This window comes from Mytilus edulis, chromosome 4, assembly GCF_963676685.1.
Source record: "Mytilus edulis chromosome 4, xbMytEdul2.2, whole genome shotgun sequence".
Classification (NCBI taxonomy): domain Eukaryota; kingdom Metazoa; phylum Mollusca; class Bivalvia; order Mytilida; family Mytilidae; genus Mytilus; species Mytilus edulis.
The window spans coordinates 51180279-51201798 of record NC_092347.1 but is presented as its reverse complement, the minus strand read 5'-3'; the positions used below and the strand labels follow the sequence as shown (position 1 = coordinate 51201798).

At 31.7% G+C, this 21520-nt stretch overlaps 1 protein-coding gene across 1 annotated transcript in view; it reads left to right on the top strand.

Annotated features, from left to right (window-relative positions):
- Positions 1 to 21520, top strand: part of LOC139519924 (protein FAM184A-like) — a 34558-nt gene that overhangs the window by 572 nt on the left and 12466 nt on the right. The window contains exons 2-10 of the mRNA XM_071312244.1: positions 2340 to 3212; positions 4092 to 4212; positions 6254 to 6435; positions 7011 to 7217; positions 9227 to 9349; positions 10610 to 10771; positions 11452 to 11573; positions 12864 to 13014; positions 13756 to 13968. Coding sequence (XP_071168345.1) covers positions 2340 to 3212; positions 4092 to 4212; positions 6254 to 6435; positions 7011 to 7217; positions 9227 to 9349; positions 10610 to 10771; positions 11452 to 11573; positions 12864 to 13014; positions 13756 to 13968 — 2154 coding nt within the window. The remainder of the gene's footprint in view (positions 1 to 2339; positions 3213 to 4091; positions 4213 to 6253; positions 6436 to 7010; positions 7218 to 9226; positions 9350 to 10609; positions 10772 to 11451; positions 11574 to 12863; positions 13015 to 13755; positions 13969 to 21520) is intronic.

Below are 21520 nucleotides of genomic sequence, written 5' to 3'. Positions count from 1 at the left end.
TACAGATATGTTCTTTGCCTGTCAGACACTGGATCTTCAAGACATGTGACTGTCATGTGTTTTTTGGCCATTTTAATTACAAACCAGCGAGATAAAATTAACAGGGTTCTTATATTAAATGGGGATATCATTGGGGGGGTTCTGATCCCAGATCCGGCTTACTGTTTTGTCATGTTCCTGTATCCTGCTTACACTATGTAAGTAAGCAATTTTCATTTTTTGTAATTTCCTGTGTCCCGCTAGACTTCATTTCCTGTTTTCACCGCACAATAATTTTACTTTCACGTGTCAACGCTTACAAAAAATCGTCAATCCTGCATCTTGCTTAGACCCAAATGAGACCCACTTAAATGGTTCTTCAAACTCCATTTATTCAAGGTTATATTGAGAATTCTTTATATATATATATATATATAACATGTATAATAAAACATAAAGATTAATTAGATTAGCTTTTCACATATAATCATCAATCTGGTAAATTGCATCTTAAATTCCCCAAAATAATGTATTTTGTAGAACCCCAGTGCCAATCTGAAAAAAAATCATTATGTTACAATTTCAGCAAATAAAACATCAACTAAAAACTATTCTCAAGACTTAGTGAGCTGTAGTACTGAAAAGAATAAATAATGCTTTTTTTTGTGATTCAAGCAATTACCAGAACCATGACTTAGTGAGCTTTAGTACTGAAAAGAATAAATACTGTTTTTTTTGTGATTCAAGCAATTACCAGAACCATGACTTTAGAAATGACTTTTAGAAAAATACTCATTTCCAGGTTTTCTATTTATTTCCTGATCCAGTTTTTACTTCATACGAAAAACATATGATTCTGTTTTTTGACATACAAAAATCGCAAAATAATCGGGAACAGTAAAAAATCTTAGCCAGCCTTGACAAAAATCTAAATACCTAAAAAAAAATGACAGAACATGCTTTTAAAATTTGAGCACACACGTAAATAAAAACAGAGAAAACCGTAAGCAGTGAAAATTGTTGTTGGTACGAAAACACATAACATGAGCATAAATGTTTAACTATGAGCTGTGTGCATAAATTATAGAATGAATATTTTAATTTTTCTGTACTGGTATACAAATTATAGTTATCTCGTACCAATACAGACTCCTACCAATGTCAACTCGTACCACTAAAAACAAACTCAAACCTACATGTATGCAAACTTGTACCACTCGTATCACTAAAGGAAGGCTGGGATTTTTTTTCTAGTTTCCAGACAATAACTTGTGTTTAAGTGTATGGATCTCTCTGAAATTATACTACAAGGTTCCATACTACAAAATAAAAAGGCCGGGATCAAGTGTGGGGGTAATTTCTCCAAGGGGGGATTCATAAATTTTGTTAGGTTCTAATCTTTTTAAGGGGTTCAATTTTTTTTTCAAAATTTTTCAAATTTCAAATTTTTGAAAAGTTTCTAGAAGAAATCTTTAATTGCACAGTATTGCGCAATAAATTTGTAAGATCTTGAAATTTGTTTTGTGTCAGGAACCTATATTATGTCAAAAATTTGATCACAATCCAAATTCAGACAGTATCAAGTTTGAATATTGTCCAAATTTGCCCCAACTGTTAATGGTTCAACCTCTGCAGTCGTATCAGGCTGCACTCAGCGAAACATTTTATTTTCTGAGATAAGGATTGAATATTGGTCCCCCTACCAAAGTTTATTTCTGTTTTATTAGTTTTTCAAACAAGGTTTCTCTGTAAAAGTATTAACTTTTTATTGTCTAAATTAAAGAGATACATGTATGTGAAGAATTCATTCCATCACAGATAGAAATGAAAGATGAACAGCCTGTTTTTGTCTTATTAATTTGAAAATTTTGAAATTCAGTACTTGAAGTTACTGTTTTATTTTTAGAACTATTCATTGCTGATGTTGGTGATGAGGCTGTATTATAGTATAATAATATTAGTTCCTGGTTTTCCCAGTAATTTAGTATAAAAAGGTGTTTTAGGTATGATTGAGAAAGGGCAAAATATGTACATTTATATCAAACAATGGTTTTTGTTGTGTTTGCTATCAATTTCCTTCAAAATCTCTGTATTATGTATGGGATATGACAGGTATTTTCCATTCATGTACATTGTGTTAACTATTTGAGAACTTGGCTTTCAATAATAATGAACTGATTCAACTTTATTAAAAAACATACTTGGGTCTCACTTAAAGGGAAAGGCAAAGGGTCTGACAAGGTGGACAAGTGTCTGTCTGTCTGTCCTACAATGAAATAAGAATGGCAGGCACTTATGTTTTTATTATGATTTTAAATCTTCAATTACATGTATTGTAACATTCAATAACTTTTTTCTAGGTCATTTATGCCCTTAACACCAAGAATGACGAACATGACGGTGCAATTCAGAGTCTTAAGGACCAACACGAAGAAGAAATGCAAAAAATTTTGTCTGAAACAAAAGATAAAATTATGGTTTTCAAACGGAAACTGGATGAGGACATTGACTACCGAAGGAAAATCACTCATCTAGAGAACACACTTTTCGAACATGAAAAACACAAAAAAGATTCTATGCAACAATTTGAATCATTTAAACGTCAAGCTGACGACAGAGAGATGAAATTAAAGAAAGAAAATTCAGAAAAAATGCTATCAGTGTCGCATGATGTTTTATTGGCAAAGAAAGACTTTGAAGACCAATTAGCTAAATTTGATGCATGGAAAAAAGAGGTTGATTCAGAAAAAGAGAAAAGTTTACAAGACTTGAAAAAAGCACATGAAAAAGAAATGGAGGATGTAAGACAGTTTCATCGGGGTCAAAACAGTGATTGGTTAAATGAGGTGGCAAAGGTCGAAAACAAATACAAAAGTGAAGTTGAGGAATTAAATTCAAAAATTGAACAGTTAAACGCAGACAAAAGCAAATCATCAGAAGACTATGAACAAAAATTGAGCAAAGCTCAGGCATTTTATGAAAAGGAATTAGCTGCTATTAAAAATTCTAAAGACATGAATCAAGAACAATTATCAGCTGCTTTACGAGAAGAACAAGAGCGATTGAAAAAGGAATTTGCAGCACAACAAAATGAAATGAAAAAAAGAATTGACAGTTTAGTTGAACAATTATCTTTAAGTGAAGATGAAACAGAAAAATATAAAAAGCAACTTGCAGATTTAGAATCAAGTTTAAATGATAAGGATGAAAATTCTTCTGCATTGCAACAACAGGTTTGTGAACATGAGAAATATAGTAAAAGCCATATTTTTTTTTTATCTTTTGCTCTTTATCTATGGTTCTTTAGTCAAAATAAATGTATGAGTGTACATGTACATTTTTCTAACCTACATGTATCATGTGTATGTTATATAAATTCAGTTACAGTGTAGCAATTTCAGTAAAACTCTTGGGGTCATGGGTATGTTATTACTATGTTATTTCTGATCAGACATTTGTACTTTCTTTACACCTCTAACCTCCACCTGGATCTTAATTTATATGAAAAAAGCAGTGACCATAATAGAATACATCTGTCAGTAATGTTATATATATTCATCATTCAAATGTTTGAAAAAATGCTTAATCAATATAGGGTTATATTTATGAATGTCAACTAAAGGATGTAATGATACAAAAATCAATGAAACAGTAACTCAACATGCTCAACAACCGCAAAAAAAACAAAAGACTCTTCACCGTGATTTTCTTTTTAAAGTCAATTACATAGAAAAATCCTGCCTACCTTGAAAATGCAAGAATTTTAAGCCATTAATATTGTTAAGTTGTTTACTTGTAATGTGATCTGAATTTTGCTAGACAATTATACTTGAGCATGTACATGACACATATGTCAGGCTATATAGCTAATATACATGTATATAACATGTACTATTCCCCTAGCCATTGAAAATGTAAAGATGTTGATTTTACACATGTGTAAGTCGGTTCTAAAAAAAAAATTCATACATCTGTACATGTACATGTATTTTTGGATCATTGGGGGAATGCAGGTTTCTGCAGAAATTGTAACCAGATTAAACAAATAGTTTTAGATGTGTTCATGTACATGTATACTTCATCAAATTTATTATCACTTAAATGTGTTTTAGCTGAAAGATGCCAAACAGAAAGCTTCAGAAGCAATGACAAAGTTAAAAGAATTAGAATCAGATTTAATGGTAACAAAAGAAAGATGTCAAGAACAAGCCAAAGACCTACTCACCAAATCTGGTAGGTTTTCGCTTAAAATGGGAATGACAATCTGGCTAGCACACTAAATTACTGCTTTTGACATGTTTTTCTGGATTTTTGTGGGCCATTCTGTACCATTAGCTTCATACTAGTCTGATGCCCCAGATTAGTCAAACATTCGAACTACATGTAGTACAAGTATTTGCAAAATTTGGTTTAGACACATAAAAAAAACTTGTGGTTGGAAAACATATGGTTTTAATAGTGTAATTACAGTACATGTAAGTCATGTGCCCTGAAGGTCTTTTCTGTTGTTCAAGATGACCATACCGGGCTATGAAATGCTGGAACAGAGAAGCTATAAAGCAAAACAACATTATAATGATTATAAAGTCTTGTAAATATATTAATTTTAAAATGTAGGAATGCAGGGCTTTCCATTGAAATGGAAGTAGAAGGCTGAATTAAAATTATAGGCGGCTATAAGATGCGTTCGGCGAAGCCAGACGCCCACCAAGCTGTAAGCTTGGTGCCTTACGGCAGGGGGTCTGGTGGCTCAAGGCCGCTCAAGGCCCCCAGAAGCTCTGGCATAAATAGAGCAAAATCCTGCATTCTCGCAATCTCCTGGCACCTAATTTAATCTTTCAAATACCATTTTTTATGTATGAAATTAAAGAAAGAAAGAAAAAAAAACTCAAAGAAATTTCATTTTTTTTTTATGTCAGTTTTTTATTTTCATTACCTTATGCTTAAAATTCATTTACTTTTAAAGGAGTTTTATTTAAATAATCATCCGGTTTTGTTAGAAATTTTGATCGATTTATTTTGCATAACTACGTGCATTTGTAAACAAATGACCCCCCTTTTCTCTCTAAAGACTGTTACGCATATTTAAATCATACAATTATTTCTTAAGCATTGACAGAAAATTGATATATCCTCTGATTTTCTCTTTTTTTTGTAAACTGTTCAATAAGTCGGATACATAAATCATTTGGAAATGTTATTTATTTGAGGTCGAGTCGACAATATTCTACTTTCGTTTTTTTACCTTAATTCTCTGAACACCACGTGGGCTTTGAAAAATGAACTTCAAAAGATAATGTTTTCCAGATTCTGAACAAAATGATCTACTACACTTTCTTTTATTTGACTAATATTATTCCATAACATAAGATTGTCATCCTATTTGATTGTCTTCACGTTTTAAAAGCCAAAAAAAGCCAACGAGTTAATGACCATCGGAACGTCTCTATTGTTATCGTTCAATGACCACCGGAACGTCTCTCTTGTTATCTTTGAAAAGAAACGATGCATTCTGACTTTAAATAGACAACCAATCAGTGACCTGAATTCATGTGAACTATATTTAGCCCAAGGTAAACATTGACTTTTCATCCTTGTTTATTGTGACCGCGACTTTGCGACAATATACGTCTCTCGGCTGCCTGTAAACATTTGAAAAAGATATTTTTTTCTTTTTGAATTTATATTTTTGGCAGTGAAGTAGCCAACACTTGAAGCCACCGTAAGCGGCGGATTTCTGCCGGCTACCGGCTTCAATGGAAAGCCCTGGGAATGGACGTTTTTGAATGTTAAATAATAGTTTCTGGCCAGTAAGAAATGTTTGGGAACACTAATAAACTTGAATCTTCTCAATGTTATGCCTCCACCACATAAAATACAATTTTCAGTCGCACAGGTAAAAAACATATCCACCACCTTTCAGCTTTGAACATTCGGAACACATATAGGAGATTGCAATTGTTTTTGAGATATTCTTCTGCATGCTTAAACACAATTTTTTCTGTACATGTGCATAGATAAAAATGGTTTTTTACTTGCATATATATTCAACAGTCATCCGCTGTAAAAATTGTCCTAAATCCAAATCTGCCATTGAGGCCAAATAGCTTTTAGTTTAGACTTTAGGTCATGACTGGCAAATATAAACCTTTGCCCAGAATGACTAGAAGTCAATCCAGTTGTCATGGTATTAACTTAATTTGTATGATGTCTGGAAAATATAATTTTCAGATTGATAATTTATTGATATTTAAAAATTATTTTTTATATGTAGGTCAAATTGGAGAATTAGAAGGTACAAATATTCAGAAAACATCAAAGATTGCAGATTTACAGAAGGAAATAAGTCGTTTAAAGGACAGACTTTCATGGCTAGAATCAGAGAGAAAAACACTTGAAAGTGAAAAAGATTCATTGTCCGAAGAAAAGATGTCACAACTAAGATCTCTTGAACAGGTTTGTAATGAAATACACCCATACATTTATTTATGGAACAGCCCGTAGTAAAACCTCACTAAATTTCTGAATTTACAGTATTAAAAAATTACATTTATGAATATAAACAAGTAGACACGTGCTAAAGTAAATGTCTTGAATACCATAATGGCTTTTCCTTGTTATATCTTTTGGTCAACAAGCTTTTTCATTTTCTGTTTTATAGAAGTAGAAACAATACAAGAACATATTTTATTGTAAAGCAATATAATATTTCCCACAAAAAGTAAAAAAAAGTTAAGTGTGCAATAAATTCCAATATTGCACTAGTGCAATGAATCTTCAAAATTCATGACGTCATCAACGTCAAAATCTTAGTTTAAACCAATGTTTTACTTTCAAATATTATATTGCTATACAATAAAATATGTTCTTGTATTGTTTCTAGTTTCTAGTTTTGTTATGAATTAATACTTGTCAAAACTACTTTTAAAATATCTATAAAATAAATCTTAATTTTGTTGAATACGATTACAGAATTGATTTATATATAAATTATAATATTATTAATATTTTTTTTCAATTGAATTTTTCAGTCATTGGAGGATCTGTCTATAGAAAAGGAGACATTAGTCACGCGTTATGAAAGAGAAATACAGACACAAGTAGAAAAATCTGAAAAACAGATTAAAGAACTGGCAGAGAAACATGCAAGAGAAATGTTAGATCTGAAAAAGTCAACAGAGACCGAAATGTCTGAACAAAAACAAAAGGCAGAGAATTACTTGTCAGAATGTAAACAGGTAATTGTTCAACAAACAGAGTGTTTTGGAGGATACAAACAAAATGTTAACAAATTATTTCTCTGTTCTTTGGGTAGATATTACATTTTTTAAGAACAACGAGCCCTGTAGAATACGATAAACCAAGTTGGCCATTCAGATTTTACAAGGCTGATTTTAATATTTGAGAAATTTAAGTTGAAAATACAGAAATTTGCATAGCCTGTTCCTCGGAAAATGTTTGCAACTTCTGTTTTGTTTATTATTCCTACATTTGGTGGTTTTGACTTTCCATTACTTGGTATTAAGCTCCACAATAAAATAAATTTTCAAAATATGCATATACATGGTGTATCTTATAAGCTTTGATATAAATTGCAACTGCCACAGTGGTCTAATGGCATCATGCTTATTCAATTGCAAATTTTGGGGTCAATCTGAGACAAGTCACATCAAAGACAATAAATTGGTATTTTCTGCTTCCTCAGCAAGTACATGACATTTAGGAGTCTGATCAAATACTGGGTAGCTCATAGTCAGAATAGTGTGTCAAGGTAGGGTGACATGTTTTCCTGAGGACCTTAAAACTTGTGAATTTGTGAACTCACTACAGTTTTAAAGCTGTTAGTGAAATTACGGCTAAAGATCGCTAATAACTTGTACAGGTTAATCCCCACACCTGACAGGGAACACTTGACCACAATTGACGATTTTACATTTTAGCAAATGCTGATAAAAACTTAGGTTAAATAATAAATTTAAAACCAAATTACGAAGTAAATTGTATACAATCAACACCCCATTTTTCAACGAGTATTAAATAAGACCTAAAACACAACATAATTTCATGCCAAATAATAGGAGTTAAATAATTATCGAAATATTGAATCACTTTTACAAGTTTTAAAGTAAATACATGACTACTAACTGCAACTTGATAATCTGAAGAAATTTGGTATCGTAATTCCGTAATTAAAATTCAAGAAGAGAAAAATGTATATTGCATAGATTTCTTTCAATATGAAAATTGCATTTGAATTCATGAAAACCATTAAAGTTGTAAACGTTTGCCCTCTAAATCTGTTTTACGAAAAGGGTACAAAACTTCTTGTTGTTGATGCAGCAAATTCTCTTTACTTGTTCGTGACTTCTGAATTTGATAGTGAAAAAAATGAAACCCAGATTTTTAAGTACTGAACAATTACCAATATAGCAAAAAAATAACCTGAGACCTGAAGGACAGCTTGTGGTCATTCTTGACTAAGGGGCAGTCATGCAAGCTTGGCATGGAAATTGATATAAATGACAATTACTGAAAATATTGATTATTCTATAGTGTAATAAATATAATAAGCAATATATTAGTCTGTTCACCATTCCTTACATAGAAATGGAGGAATAATATACTTTCTATCACAACACACCTTAGACGTGTGGTTTTGTCAGGTGAATGTTCTCACATCTTTAAATTTTCATCTGGAGATCCCTGAATTTATGGGATGGAAAAATATATATGAAAATTTATTAAGTTTTCCATGCTTTGGTGAAAAGGTCACAATACTTGTTTAACCCCACCGCATTTTTGCGCATTTCCCATGTCAGGAGCCTCTGACCCTAGTTAGTCTTGTATGTTTCTTAATTTTAGTTCATTTTTATGTTTTGGAGTTTGGTGTGACCTTCATTTTCATTGAACTTGTACACATTTTGTTTAGGGGCTAGATGTAGCCCGCCTCCAGATACAGGATTTTCTGGCTGTGTTGAAGACCCATTGGTGGCCCTCAGCTGTTTTCTGCTCTTTGGTCGTGTTATTGTCTCTTTGACACAATCCCCATTTCCATTCTTAATTTTATCATACTCAATTTTTTAAAAAGTTACTTTAATCATGCATAGATATAATAAAAAAGTTAACATGGTCCTAAGTGAATTTAATTGGGGTAATGAACTATCGAATCAGTAGATTTTTTACAAAATCTCTTAAGAATAAATTTGTAACTTTCAATTATTTTATGGGCTTTTTTTAATATTTTCAGCAATTGATGAAGAAATACACAGATGACACCACACATCTGATATCTGAAAAAGATAAACTGAAAGATGAATATGAGAGGATAAAATCAGAATTAACAGTTAGATTAGAAAATTCTGAAAAAGAGGTAGGACTTACAATCTTAGTGTTCAAATAAAAGTAAAGCATCTTTTAAGTTACTAGACATCCTTATAAGAAGTTAACTAGTAGCAGATTCTTTTGTGTTGAGTGAAAGCTGTATTTTACAACTGAACTAACGGCTCCAGTCTAAAAAAGAATAAAGTTGTTATTAGGCATTTGTTATTTGTTTTGGCTTCACTTTATATTTACAGTATTTGATGTACAACTGAAAATCATTACAATAGTCTTGCAATGAGGTTTTACACTTAAAATTTACTAACAAACAAAAACTACAGTACCCTCTTTTATTAAAACTAGTAATCATAAATCTGTAATAGTATATGCATGAATAAGTCAAAATGTAATATTCAATAATTTTTTTTAATAATTGAAAAAAGTCTGTACGATTTCAGCAAGTTATATTTTATAAAAGATTTAACATACGACCAGAAGTCCATTACTAGGACTATAGCTATGGAATAATTTAAATAGGCTGGAAAAATACTTATATGGCTATATTAACATATAATGATCTGATCTTTTCATAAATGACTATTAGAATATAATTATATATATATAATGATCTATTTATACAGACAAGCAGAACGGTTTGTTTTTTATTAACATTGTTTGGATAGCAATATAAGTTTTCGGCCAAGGGTTATTAGGATGGAAGATCACACCAAATATAAGATAGATCACAATAAGTAAATTTGGAACTGTTTTATTATGCTGAATTTGATGGATTTTCTTTATTCACTACTATAGTTTGCATTTTACAGTGAACATAAATGTTTTACAAACAATATCAGATTTTTCTGCAACATTGTATTTAAAAAAAAAGTAGCATCATATACATGTATGTCTTGGTGATTATGTTATGTGCACCTAATCAAATCACAGTATATGAAATATGAGGATTTTTAATGGCAGGTCTCTTAGAATGATATACGAAACAGATTTATTGAATACCACTGTGTAATTTTTTTAAGAGTACAAAGTAAATATTTTATTTATTTTTTTTTGGGGGGGGGAATAATATAGAGCTAATTTCAGGTCATTTTGTGTGTTATAGTAACTTTTTGAATTTGCTTGACTAATTTTTTAAGGAAAAAGGTTTATAAAATATTTTGAAGAAAGAAATAATTTGAATTAACATTTTTGTGGAATTTGTGATGTCAGTGAAATACTAGCATTACTAGTTTAGGAACAAATATTTACTTTTTATTTTAAATAATATTTCATTCTTAATTAATATCTCTTCTAGGTTGCAAGATTGAATGCTATACTACAAGATAGTGAGGCTGGTCTGGGATCTGCATCCAGTAAGATAAACAGTCTAAAAGATGCTTCAATGCAGCTTCAAACAGAACTGGAGAAGACGAGGAATGAACTTCGAACAGCCAAAAATGATGCTGCAACTTATAAGGTGAGTCATTGCCAAGGATCCAGAATTTTTGGATGGATATGTTGAATTGTGTATGCTGTTTACTTCATAAAGGAATTCGGTTTATGGTTTGAAAGGCCAAGTAACCAGGGATGATAATTTGTGTGACAATTTATTGTGAATATCTGTGACCATAAATAATGCTATCCCTGGTACTTACATGTTTGAAAAGATATAACATCATACATGCATTTAGCATTGTTAAGTCCACTTTATTTTAATATTACTGTCAAACTTCAAATTTTCAACTTCAAATAAAAGAAGAGCAATATAAGTATAAGGCTTTGTACAATGTATGTGGTCATGGAAATTTACAATAGTAAAAACTGCTAGAGATTTTCTTTTTTTTTACCTACCTACCTACCCTCCTGTGAAATCCAGGGGAAACAGACATATTTTTAAATATGGACTTGTTCATTAAATCAACTTCAAATGCAAAAAAAGGCTAATATAAATGTGTGGTTTTTTTTTGGACAAGTTACAACTCCATTCCGACAAGTAAGTTTTGGTATGTACCTGTCCTATTGGGCAAGTTGAAAAAAAATTATTGTAAAGGCCTGAATATAAAATATGCAAATGAAAATAAATAATTTTCAATGTAACATCAATTAGTTGCATTATATATGTTGTGAAATAGTCTTATGAAAATTGTATAATTTCAGGCTGAACTTGATAAATTACGAGCCATGTATGACAGCAAAATGAAAGAAGCCAAAATAGATCTACAAAATCAACTAGATAAGTTATCAAAGGATTTGGAGGGTAAATGGTCAGAAACATTAAGGTGAGCATGCACAGTTATAGGCAAGATATTCAAGATAGTGTTGAGATGAAGAATACCTTTGAAAGCTGTTCCTTGTGAAATTGTTACTTGTATCTCATTTGCATTCATCTCATATCACTTTCTTACCTAGAAAATAAAATTTCATCTTATAATTGAGATCCCTTATTTATGGATAAATTTTTTAAGGAAACGAAGTCAAGAAGTGTAAATGAAACCTGATCAAAAATTGATTCTTTTCTGTTATTTGTTATATGTAAAAAAAAAATGAATTCACAAGTAAAAGTTGAATTATATATTATACCACCACTCAAATAGGAAGGTAAATCATTTTATGTCTGCCCCATAATATTTTTGTAGCTTTCACAGGAACTGCAATTCAGAGATTCTTAAATTTAGTATCATGCTTTATGTTATGCATTTTCAGATTCATTTAAGTACATAATTTCTAGCTTTACACAGTGAATTACAACAATCTTAAAATAAAAATGCTCAATTTTAAAAATAGCATTTTGTCTGATGTCACTTTTCTCAAATTCTTTAAGTTTTACACCTTAAAGTCTTTCTGTTTTGAGATGAGTTTGGAGGAAACTGGAATGCTAAGATAATGATTTACTAAGTACTTTTAAAATAACCTAAACAAAATTACAGATATATCAAGTTTTTTTTGGGGTGTTTGTAATTGACTGGAACAAGACTGATATCCATATTTCAATCCGAGAATCTGCCTGCTTGAACTATTGACGTTAAACAACAATCGCTTTTCCATTGTGGCGTCAGATATTTTTTATTATGAATTCAAAATTTTACTGATAACCTGTGTGATGTCAAGTAATGGCGGACAAATAGTGATAAGGTGAATTGTGATAGCCATACTCTATTTTTGAAGACTTTGTTTATTTATGATTTTTGGTTGTTCTTTTATTCATAAAATTATTGGCACAGGTAGATGTAAACCCTTTACATTTATATATATAATTACAAGTAGACTATTAAGTCACCATGCATGACATTTTACAACTACTCTGCTCTTAAAAATATCACTAAAAGACTATAATCTTAATGTCAATCATAATATTTCATCTTTCTTATGATAAAGCTGAAGAAAAAAATCTATTTTCTGTAATTAATGAACATTTATTTTATTTAGACTCACTTCTCATGCCTCTTAAAAAAAAAGGCTGAATATTTGGCCAAGGAGATGATATTGTTAACTTCATCTTCAATCAGCTTTTCTGTGCTATTTTTAAACTCGATGTAGAATTTTAAGGTTTTTTTCTTTTATCATTTTAGAACTGAATCATCTAGATTAAAACATGACATCACACAGCAGAAGGATGACGAAAGAAAAGCTGCTTTGCAGCAATTGTCAAAACTTAAAGATGAGGAAATGAAAGCAGGCAAAGCTGGGTTGGAAAAAATCATTGCTGAGTTGCAGAAACAGGTAAACCGTTAAATTGGACTGTTAAGTTAGTTTTTGTCTGGTACTTTTTTTTTGGTCTCATTGGGAAATATAAATACTCTAGTTTCAGGAAAGTTTGTTAGCAATCTAGAATTCTGAGTGGGTTAAGTGTTTAATTCAAAGTTTCTGCAAGAATATAAGAGATTTAAAAGAATTGGGGGCAAAGTCATATGATACAAATCAATATTTGAAGTTGAAGACGCCGCGTTTACCTGTGAAGTTGTTGAGTGTCAGCTGTTTTTACAGCCAATGACCCTGAGGGTATTCCGTTGTATTGCTGTCGCTTTGATTACCATTACCTTAATTATGTTCAGTTATCATAGGCGGACCCAGGCCCCCCCTTTCGTGGGAAAAATTTGGTTGATTATATATGGAATCATTGAAGCATGACTGGAGCGGGCCCCTACTTAGGCAAAGTTCTGGATCCGCCACTGGTTATTTAACCAATCTATAAACATGATAAATATGCGGTCGTCATCGAGTTTAATATAACATTCCTTATTGCTTGTTATGAATTCATTTCTTCAATGAGTACTCATCAAATATTTTTTTTAGAACATAATTGATAATGAGGTCAAATTGTTATAACTTGGAAAGTTATTTTGATGCTACATTAGTGCATTCATGTATCTATAAAAATCAAGAATTATATGGATCATGTCTAGGTATAAGCAACAAAAAATTGTAGAAGCCCCAATTCTTAATCTTAATTTCCTCTAACAGATGGCCAGTATGGAAAGTAAAATATCAAAGAGTTACTCTGAATCAGCTGAGGAAATAGAGAGATTGAGGAAGGAGGCTGAAGAAGAGAAAAGAAAACTAGAGAGGAAGATGGTAGAGGCTCAAGATGAATACTCACAAAACGTCAAACTTATAGAGTCCTCGCATGAACAAGAAAAAGAAAAGTTACTGAGGCAGAAAAATGAAGATGCTGAGGTAAGAGTCATTGTTTAAAATACTAGGTCATTTACCTGTCTAAATGCTTGCTTAAAGCAAGTTATTTTCTTGGGAATTCAAGATAAATGGTTTAGTGATCATTTATATGCAACCGCAAAAAAAATTTGTGGTTGTATATTGGTATCATGTTGTCCTTGTCGTCAGCGTCGTCCGAAGACTGTTGGTTTCTGGACAATAACATTAGTTTAACTTAAACACAAGGTTTGAAACCCTAAAAGGAAGGTTTGGATCGATTTTATGGATTATGGTCCCAACAATAAGGAATTAGGGGCCCAGAAGGGGTCAAAATGAGCATTTTTCTAGTTTCCAGACAATAATGTGTATGGATCTTTCCAAAATTGTACAACAAGGTTCCATATCAAAAGAGGAGGCTGGGATTTAGTTTGGGGGTAATTACCTTGAAGGTTCAGGAATTAAGGGCAATAAACAAGCAATTTTCTAGTTTCCAGACAATAACTTGTGTTTAAGTGAATGGATCACTCTAAAATTGCAATGCAAGGTATCACAAAACAGGGAAAGCTGGGATTGAGTTTGTGGGTGATTTTTGAAAGGGGGGTTAAAAAAAATGGGGGTTTGGGGGTGAATTTTTTTTTTCATAATTTTTTTAAGCTCACCTGGCCCGAAGGGCCAAGTGAGCTTTTCCCATCACTTGGCGTCCGTCGTCCGTCGTCCGTCGTCGTCGTCGTCGTCCGTCGTCATTAACTTTTACAAAAATCTTCTCCTCTGAAACTACTGGGCCAAATTAAACCAAACTTGGCCACAATCATCATTGGGGTATCTAGTTTAAAAAATGTGTGGCGTGACCCCGCCAACCAACCAAGATGGCCGCCATGGCTAAAAATAGAACATAGGGGTAAAATGCAGTTTTTGGCTTATAACTCAAAAACCAAAGCATTTAGAGCAAATCTGACAAAGGGTAAAATTGTCTATCAGGTCAAGATCTATCTGCCCTCAAATTTTCAGATAAATCCGACAACCCGTTGTTGGGTTGCTGCCCCTGAATTTGTAATTTTAGGGAATTTTTGCTGTTTTTGGTTATTATCTTGAATATTTTTTATAGATAGAGATAAACTGTAAAAAGCAATAAATGTCGGCAAAGTAAGATCTACAAATAAGTCAACATGACTGAAATGGTCAGTTGACCCCTTTAGGAGTTATTGCCCTTTATAGTCAATTTTTAACCATTTTTCGTAAATCTTAGTTATCTTTTACAAAAATCTTCTCCTCTGAAACTACTGGGCCAAATTAAACCAAACTTGGCCACAATCATCATTGGGATATCTAGTTTAAAAAATGTGTGGCGTGACCCGGCCAACCAACCAAGATGGCCGCCATGGCTAAAAATAGAACATAGGGGTAAAATGCAGTTTTTGGCTTATAACTATGAAACATAAGCATTTAGAGCAAATCTGACAAGAAGTTAAATTGTTAATCAAGTCAATATCTACCTGCCCTGAATTTTTCAGATGAATTGGACAACTGGTTGTTGGGTTGCTGCCCTCTAAATGGTAATTTTTAAAGAAATTTTGCCGTTTTTGGTTATCTTGAATACTATTATAGATAGCGATAAACTGTAAACAGCAATAATGTTCAGCAAAGTAAGATTTACAAATAAGTCAACATGACCGAAATGGTCAGTTGACCCCTTTAGGAGTTATTGCCCTTTATAGTCAATTTTTAACCATTTTTCGTAAATCTTAGTAATCTTTTACAAAAATCTTCTCCTCTGAAACTACTGGGCCAAATTAAACCAAACTTGGCCACAATCATCATTGGGATATGTAGTTTAAAAAATGTGTGGCGTGACCTGGCCAACCAACCAAGATGGCCGCCACGGCTAAAAATAAAACATAGGGGTAAAATTCAGTTTTTGGCATATAACTCGAAAACCAAAGCATTTAAAGTAAATCTGACATGAAGTAAAATTGTTTATCAGGTCAACATCTATCTGCCCTGAAATTGTCAGATGAATCAGACAACCCGTTGTTGGGTTGCTGCCCCTGAATTGGTAATTTTAAGGAAATTTTGCTGTTTTTGGTTATTATCTTGAATATTTTTATAGATAGAGATAAACTGTAAAAAGCAATAAATGTTGGCAAAGTAAGATCTACAAATAAGTCAACATGACTGAAATGGTCAGTTGACCCCTTTAGGAGTTATTGCCCTTTATAGTCAATTTTTAACCATTTTTCGTAAATCTTAGTTATCTTTTACAAAAATCTTCTCCTCTGAAACTACTGGGCCAAGTTCATTATAGATAGAGATAATTCGTAAATTAAAGTAATCTTTTACAAAAATCTTCTCCTCTGAAACTACTGGGCCAAACTAATCCAAACTTGGCCACAATCATCTTTGGGGTATCTAGTTTAAAAAAATGTGTGGCATGACTTGGTCAACCAACTAAGATGGCCGCCACGGCTAAAAATAGAACATAGGGGTAAAATGCAGTTTTTGGCTTATAACTATGAAACCAAAGCATTTAGAGCAAATCTGACCTGCCCTGAATTTTTCAGATGAATTGGACAACTGGTTGTTGGGTTGCTGCCCTCCAAATGGTAATTTTTAAAGAAATTTTGCCGTTTTTGGTTATCTTGAATACTATTATAGATAGCGATAAACTGTAAACAGCAATAATGTTCAGCAAAGTAAGATCTAGAAATAAGTCAACATGACCTAAATGGTCCATTGACCCCTTAATTTTTAACAATTTTCATTAATTTGGTAAATTTATGTAAATTTTTACCAAACATAGTTCTCTGTTACTAATGGGCAAAGTTCATTATAGATAATATTGTAAGAAGCAAAATCGTTCAGTAAAGTAAGAACTTCAAACACATCACCATCACCAAAATACAATTTTGTCATGAATCCATTTGTGTCCTTTGTTTAATATGCACATAGACCAAGGTGAGCGACACAGGCTCTTTAGAGCCTCTAGTTAAGACTGAAAATTGTTGAAAATCATATTTTTTTTACACAGACTTTTTTCTATACTCCTTCAAATTTTGAGGTGATTTTTGATATATGAGACTACCATCATGTTTGTATCCACATCTGTTGTTGAAATAGCAGATTTTTCAGTTTTTTGAGACAGGGCCATTCGTGATGTTTCGACACATCTAGTTTCACTTTGACCTTTTTGATTAGTTTACCTGACCAAAAAATTATCTTCTTTTTTTATTGAAATACTTTTAGAAACTTGCATAAACTGCATGCATGATTGTATTTATTCAATTTCAATAATACATTTTCAATCTGTTCAATATAAACATGGATCTAATCATAAAAACTTTATTTCTGACAAAAAATTTGGTATTGTTCCAAAGCATTTGCATGTTTTGTATATGTTCAGTTATAGAATACATTTATCAAGACCTTAATTTAAACAAAGGAGTAGTGCCGGTAAGGGCAGATTTTGGCCTCAAATTTCAGGTTCATCTAACGACAGATTTTGGACTCTTTTTAAACACTTAAATGTCTATTTCACTTGATTCGATTCGTTTATGTGAAAGATTTTATTTGATTCAGTCATTAAAACGCTCGGATTCAAGCTTATATATTATAAATATGAAAAATCTATCAAATATGCCAAAAAAACGTCTCTTTTCAGATGTTTTTTGTCAAAAATGAAAGTGGCTGCATATGTGTTCATCTTCAACCTTTATATATGTTTTGTATTATCATCAATTTCAACTTACAATTCAATATTATAATGAACACAAATGCGGCCACTTTCATTTAAGACAGAAACTGTCTAAAATTTGACTACAATGCTAAAATTATGAAGATTTTAGTAATTTAGCATGACTTAATGAGATTAGTACCCGATATATGTGCATTGTATTATCAAAAATAGCCCATATTTATGTAGCTGAAGCATTTTACTTTCCAATAAATAGCTGAAAGATAACATTTTCACACTTTTGTAAAACTGCTATATTTTGGGGCCAAGAAGGGGTCTTACTGAACCTACTCCTTTATTTTAAAGTTATTATTTGTCAAACACAAAAAAGCAAACTTTAAAATAGGTAAAGTATTAAAAATTTGATCAGAAATCAACTTTTAGTTTTTGAAACAGTGTTTATATTGAAACAATTAAAAATGTTATATTGATATTGAATAAATACAACACTACATGCAATTTCAATGAGTCCTTATTTAGTATTTGTACATGTATTTTCATCATTGACAGTTCAATTTTTCGTTCAGGTAAATTAATTTGTGAGTGATAGATTTCTCCTAGAAGAAATTTAAAGGTCCAAGTGAATTAACTACACAGTGAACTATTTGTTAGATGGGACAGTTACTTAAAAAAGTTTAAATCAACAGGTAACTTGCAGGTTAATCTGTGGAAAAGTATCATTGGGTTCACAATAATTGTTCAGATTGATCCATGTTTTATATTCATGCCTTTACATTATAACATTCCTACAGGACTTTTGTGCTTGTGTGTTCTTGTGCATTGTGTCAGATACCTCAGGCGATGAACTAGAATTTATTGTTTTATGTAAAAAAAATCTTTTGTTTGGGTCTTCCTATGTAAAGTATATCATTTCAATTAAATGTCACATGAAATAGTTTGTGTAACATATAGCTATAGAGTGCAAAAATTAAACATATATGATTGCTTATTTCATGCTGAACTCACACACTTCTGTGCAATATTGTATGTTCCTTGACACTTATTTTGTTTTAACTTGAAAGTGTGGAAAAGTTTAGATACATGTATTTGTATAACATTTATTTATGATTCTAGGCTTTACCATACTCATATGTATATTAATAGTATGAAAATAATTTGTATATGTTCAAATGTATTTCTTATCAGTTTGCATATTCTTTAAAAATTACAAAATTTAACACCAACCTTAACTTTGATATACATGTATTGCATTTTAATGAAACTTAGTAAAAGACTGTAAGAGGCTTTGCAAGCTTTTCTAATATTTTGAAATATAGCTGTATAGAAGGGAGAAATAAATGCAGCTGTAATATCCGTTTCTTCATGTTTTTATACATCGCCAAACAAATTTTGCTTCATATAATGCTATCATGTCGTCGTCCGAAGACATATTTAGTTTCCGGACAATAACTTTAGTGAAGTTTTAGTGAATGAATCTCTATAAATTTTTACCAGAAGATTTAATACCTCTAAAGGAAGGTTGGGATCAATTTTGGTCCCAATAGTTAAGTAATTAGAGGCCAAAAAGGGGCCCAAAATGAGCATTTTTGCAGTTTTCAAACGATAACTTGTGTTTAAGTGTATGAATCTTTCTGAAATTATTCCACAAGTTTCCATACCATGAAGGGATGGTTAGTATTGACTTTGGGGGTTTATGGCTCAAAATGTTTTGGAATTAGGGGGGAAACACAAGGTTTTTCTAGTCAATGGACAATTAAGACAATTTAAAGCAGTGTAAGGGAGGTAATTCAAAAGCATTTAACATACAATGTATCAGGTATGTTCAGATATACCTCCCTTACTCTTCTTGTAAATTATGTATAAAGGAATGTCAGGTTTTTGACTAATTGCAAAAAAGGGTAGTAGTTTTCAATTAATTTTTTTCCAAATTTCTCAAATTCCAAATTTTTTAAAAGTTATAAGAAGAAATCTTTAATTGCACAATATTGTGCAATAGATTTGTAAGATTTTGACATTTGTTTTGTGTCAGAAACTCATATTATGTCAAAAATTTGATCACAATCCAAATTCAGAGCTGTATCAAGCTTTAATGTTGTGTCCATACTTGCCCCAATTGTTCAGGGTTCCACATCTGCGGTCGTATAAAGCTGCGCCCTGGGGAGCACCTGGTTAGGATATGTTAGCAAACTTGCTTTCTTTAATGATCTTGGTATTGATCTCTTGATTTTTGGTTAGTGCTTTTTAAATTATAGAATTCCATTTTTTACTCAAGAAGGGTGAAATTTGTCATGAATATAGTATGCATTTTTGTTAACAGAAAAATTCCAGTTTAAATTTTTAGCCAGTCATGAATGTCAACTCATATATTGGACAAACAAAGACAGGATACATTTAAATATGATCAATTAATGCTATTATTCAGACTATTTTTTCCATAATCATGTAAAAATTGAACTTCTTATATATTTTCTTCTTATCCTTGTGTAATGGTTGTGAAAACATGTTTTACCCATTGTGTATGCTTGTTGACATTGCTTCATGGATGCATCACATCATAGTGAACAAATCATCGATTGTATGTTTCTGTTTTTAGATGGGCATTTTAGTTAGAAAATTATGTAGAATTACAATTCTATACACATGAATATAATTGTGCCATGTGATATAAATCTCTCTCTTTTATAAAGATTTATATAAAGAAAAATGGGGGTTCATTGGCATTTTTAGCTCACCTAAAGCTTATGCCATCACTTGGCGTCCATCGTCGTCCGTCGTCTGTCGTCGTAAACTATTTCAAGAATCTTCTCCTGTGAAACTACTGGGCCAAATACTTCCAAACTTTAATTGAATGTTCCTTAGGGTATCTAGTTTGTAAATTGTATCCAAAGTTATGATCTATCAACAAACATGGTCGCCATTGCTAAAAATAGAACATAGGGGTCAAATGCAGTTTTTGGCTTATAACTCAAAAACCAAAGCATTTAGAGCAAATCTGACATTGGGTAATATTGTTTATCAGGTCAAGATCTATCTGCCCTGAAATTTTCAGATGAATCAGACAACCTGTTGTTGGGTTGCTGCCCCTGAATTGGTAATTTTAAGGAAATTTTGCTGTTTTGGGTTATTATCTTGAATATTATTATAGATAGAGATAAACTGTAAACAGCAATAATGTTCAGCAAAGTAAGATTTACAAATAAGTCAACATGACGGAAATGGTCAGTTGACCCCTTTAGGAGTTATTGCCCTTTATAGTCAATTTTTAACCATTTTTCGTAAATCTTAGTAATCTTTTACAAAAATCTTCTCCTCTGAAACTACTGGGCCAAATACTTCCAAACTTTAATGAATGTTCCTTAGGGTATCTAGTTTGTAAATTGTATCCGAAGTTGTGATCTATCAACAAACATGGTCGCCATTGCTAAAAATAAAACATAGGGGTCAAATGCAGTTTTTGGCTTATAACTCAAAAACCAAAGCATTTAGAGCAAATCTGACATGGGATAATATTGTTTATCAGGTCAAGATCTATCTGCCCTGAAATTTTCAGATGAATCAGACAACCTGTTGTTGGGTTACTGTCCCTGAATTGGTAATTTTAAAGAAATTTTGCTGTTTTTGGTTATTATCTTGAATATTATTATAAATAGAGATAAACTGTAAACAGCAATAATGTTCAGCAAAGTAAGATTTACAAATAAGTCAACATGACGGAAATGGTCAGTTGACCCCTTTAGGAGTTATTGCCCTTTATAGTCAATTTTTAACCATTTTTCGTAAATCTTAGTAATCTTTTACAAAAATCTTCTCCTCTGAAACTACTGGGCCAAATACTTCCAAACTTTAATGAATGTTCCTTAGGGTATCTAGTTTGTAAATTGTATCCGA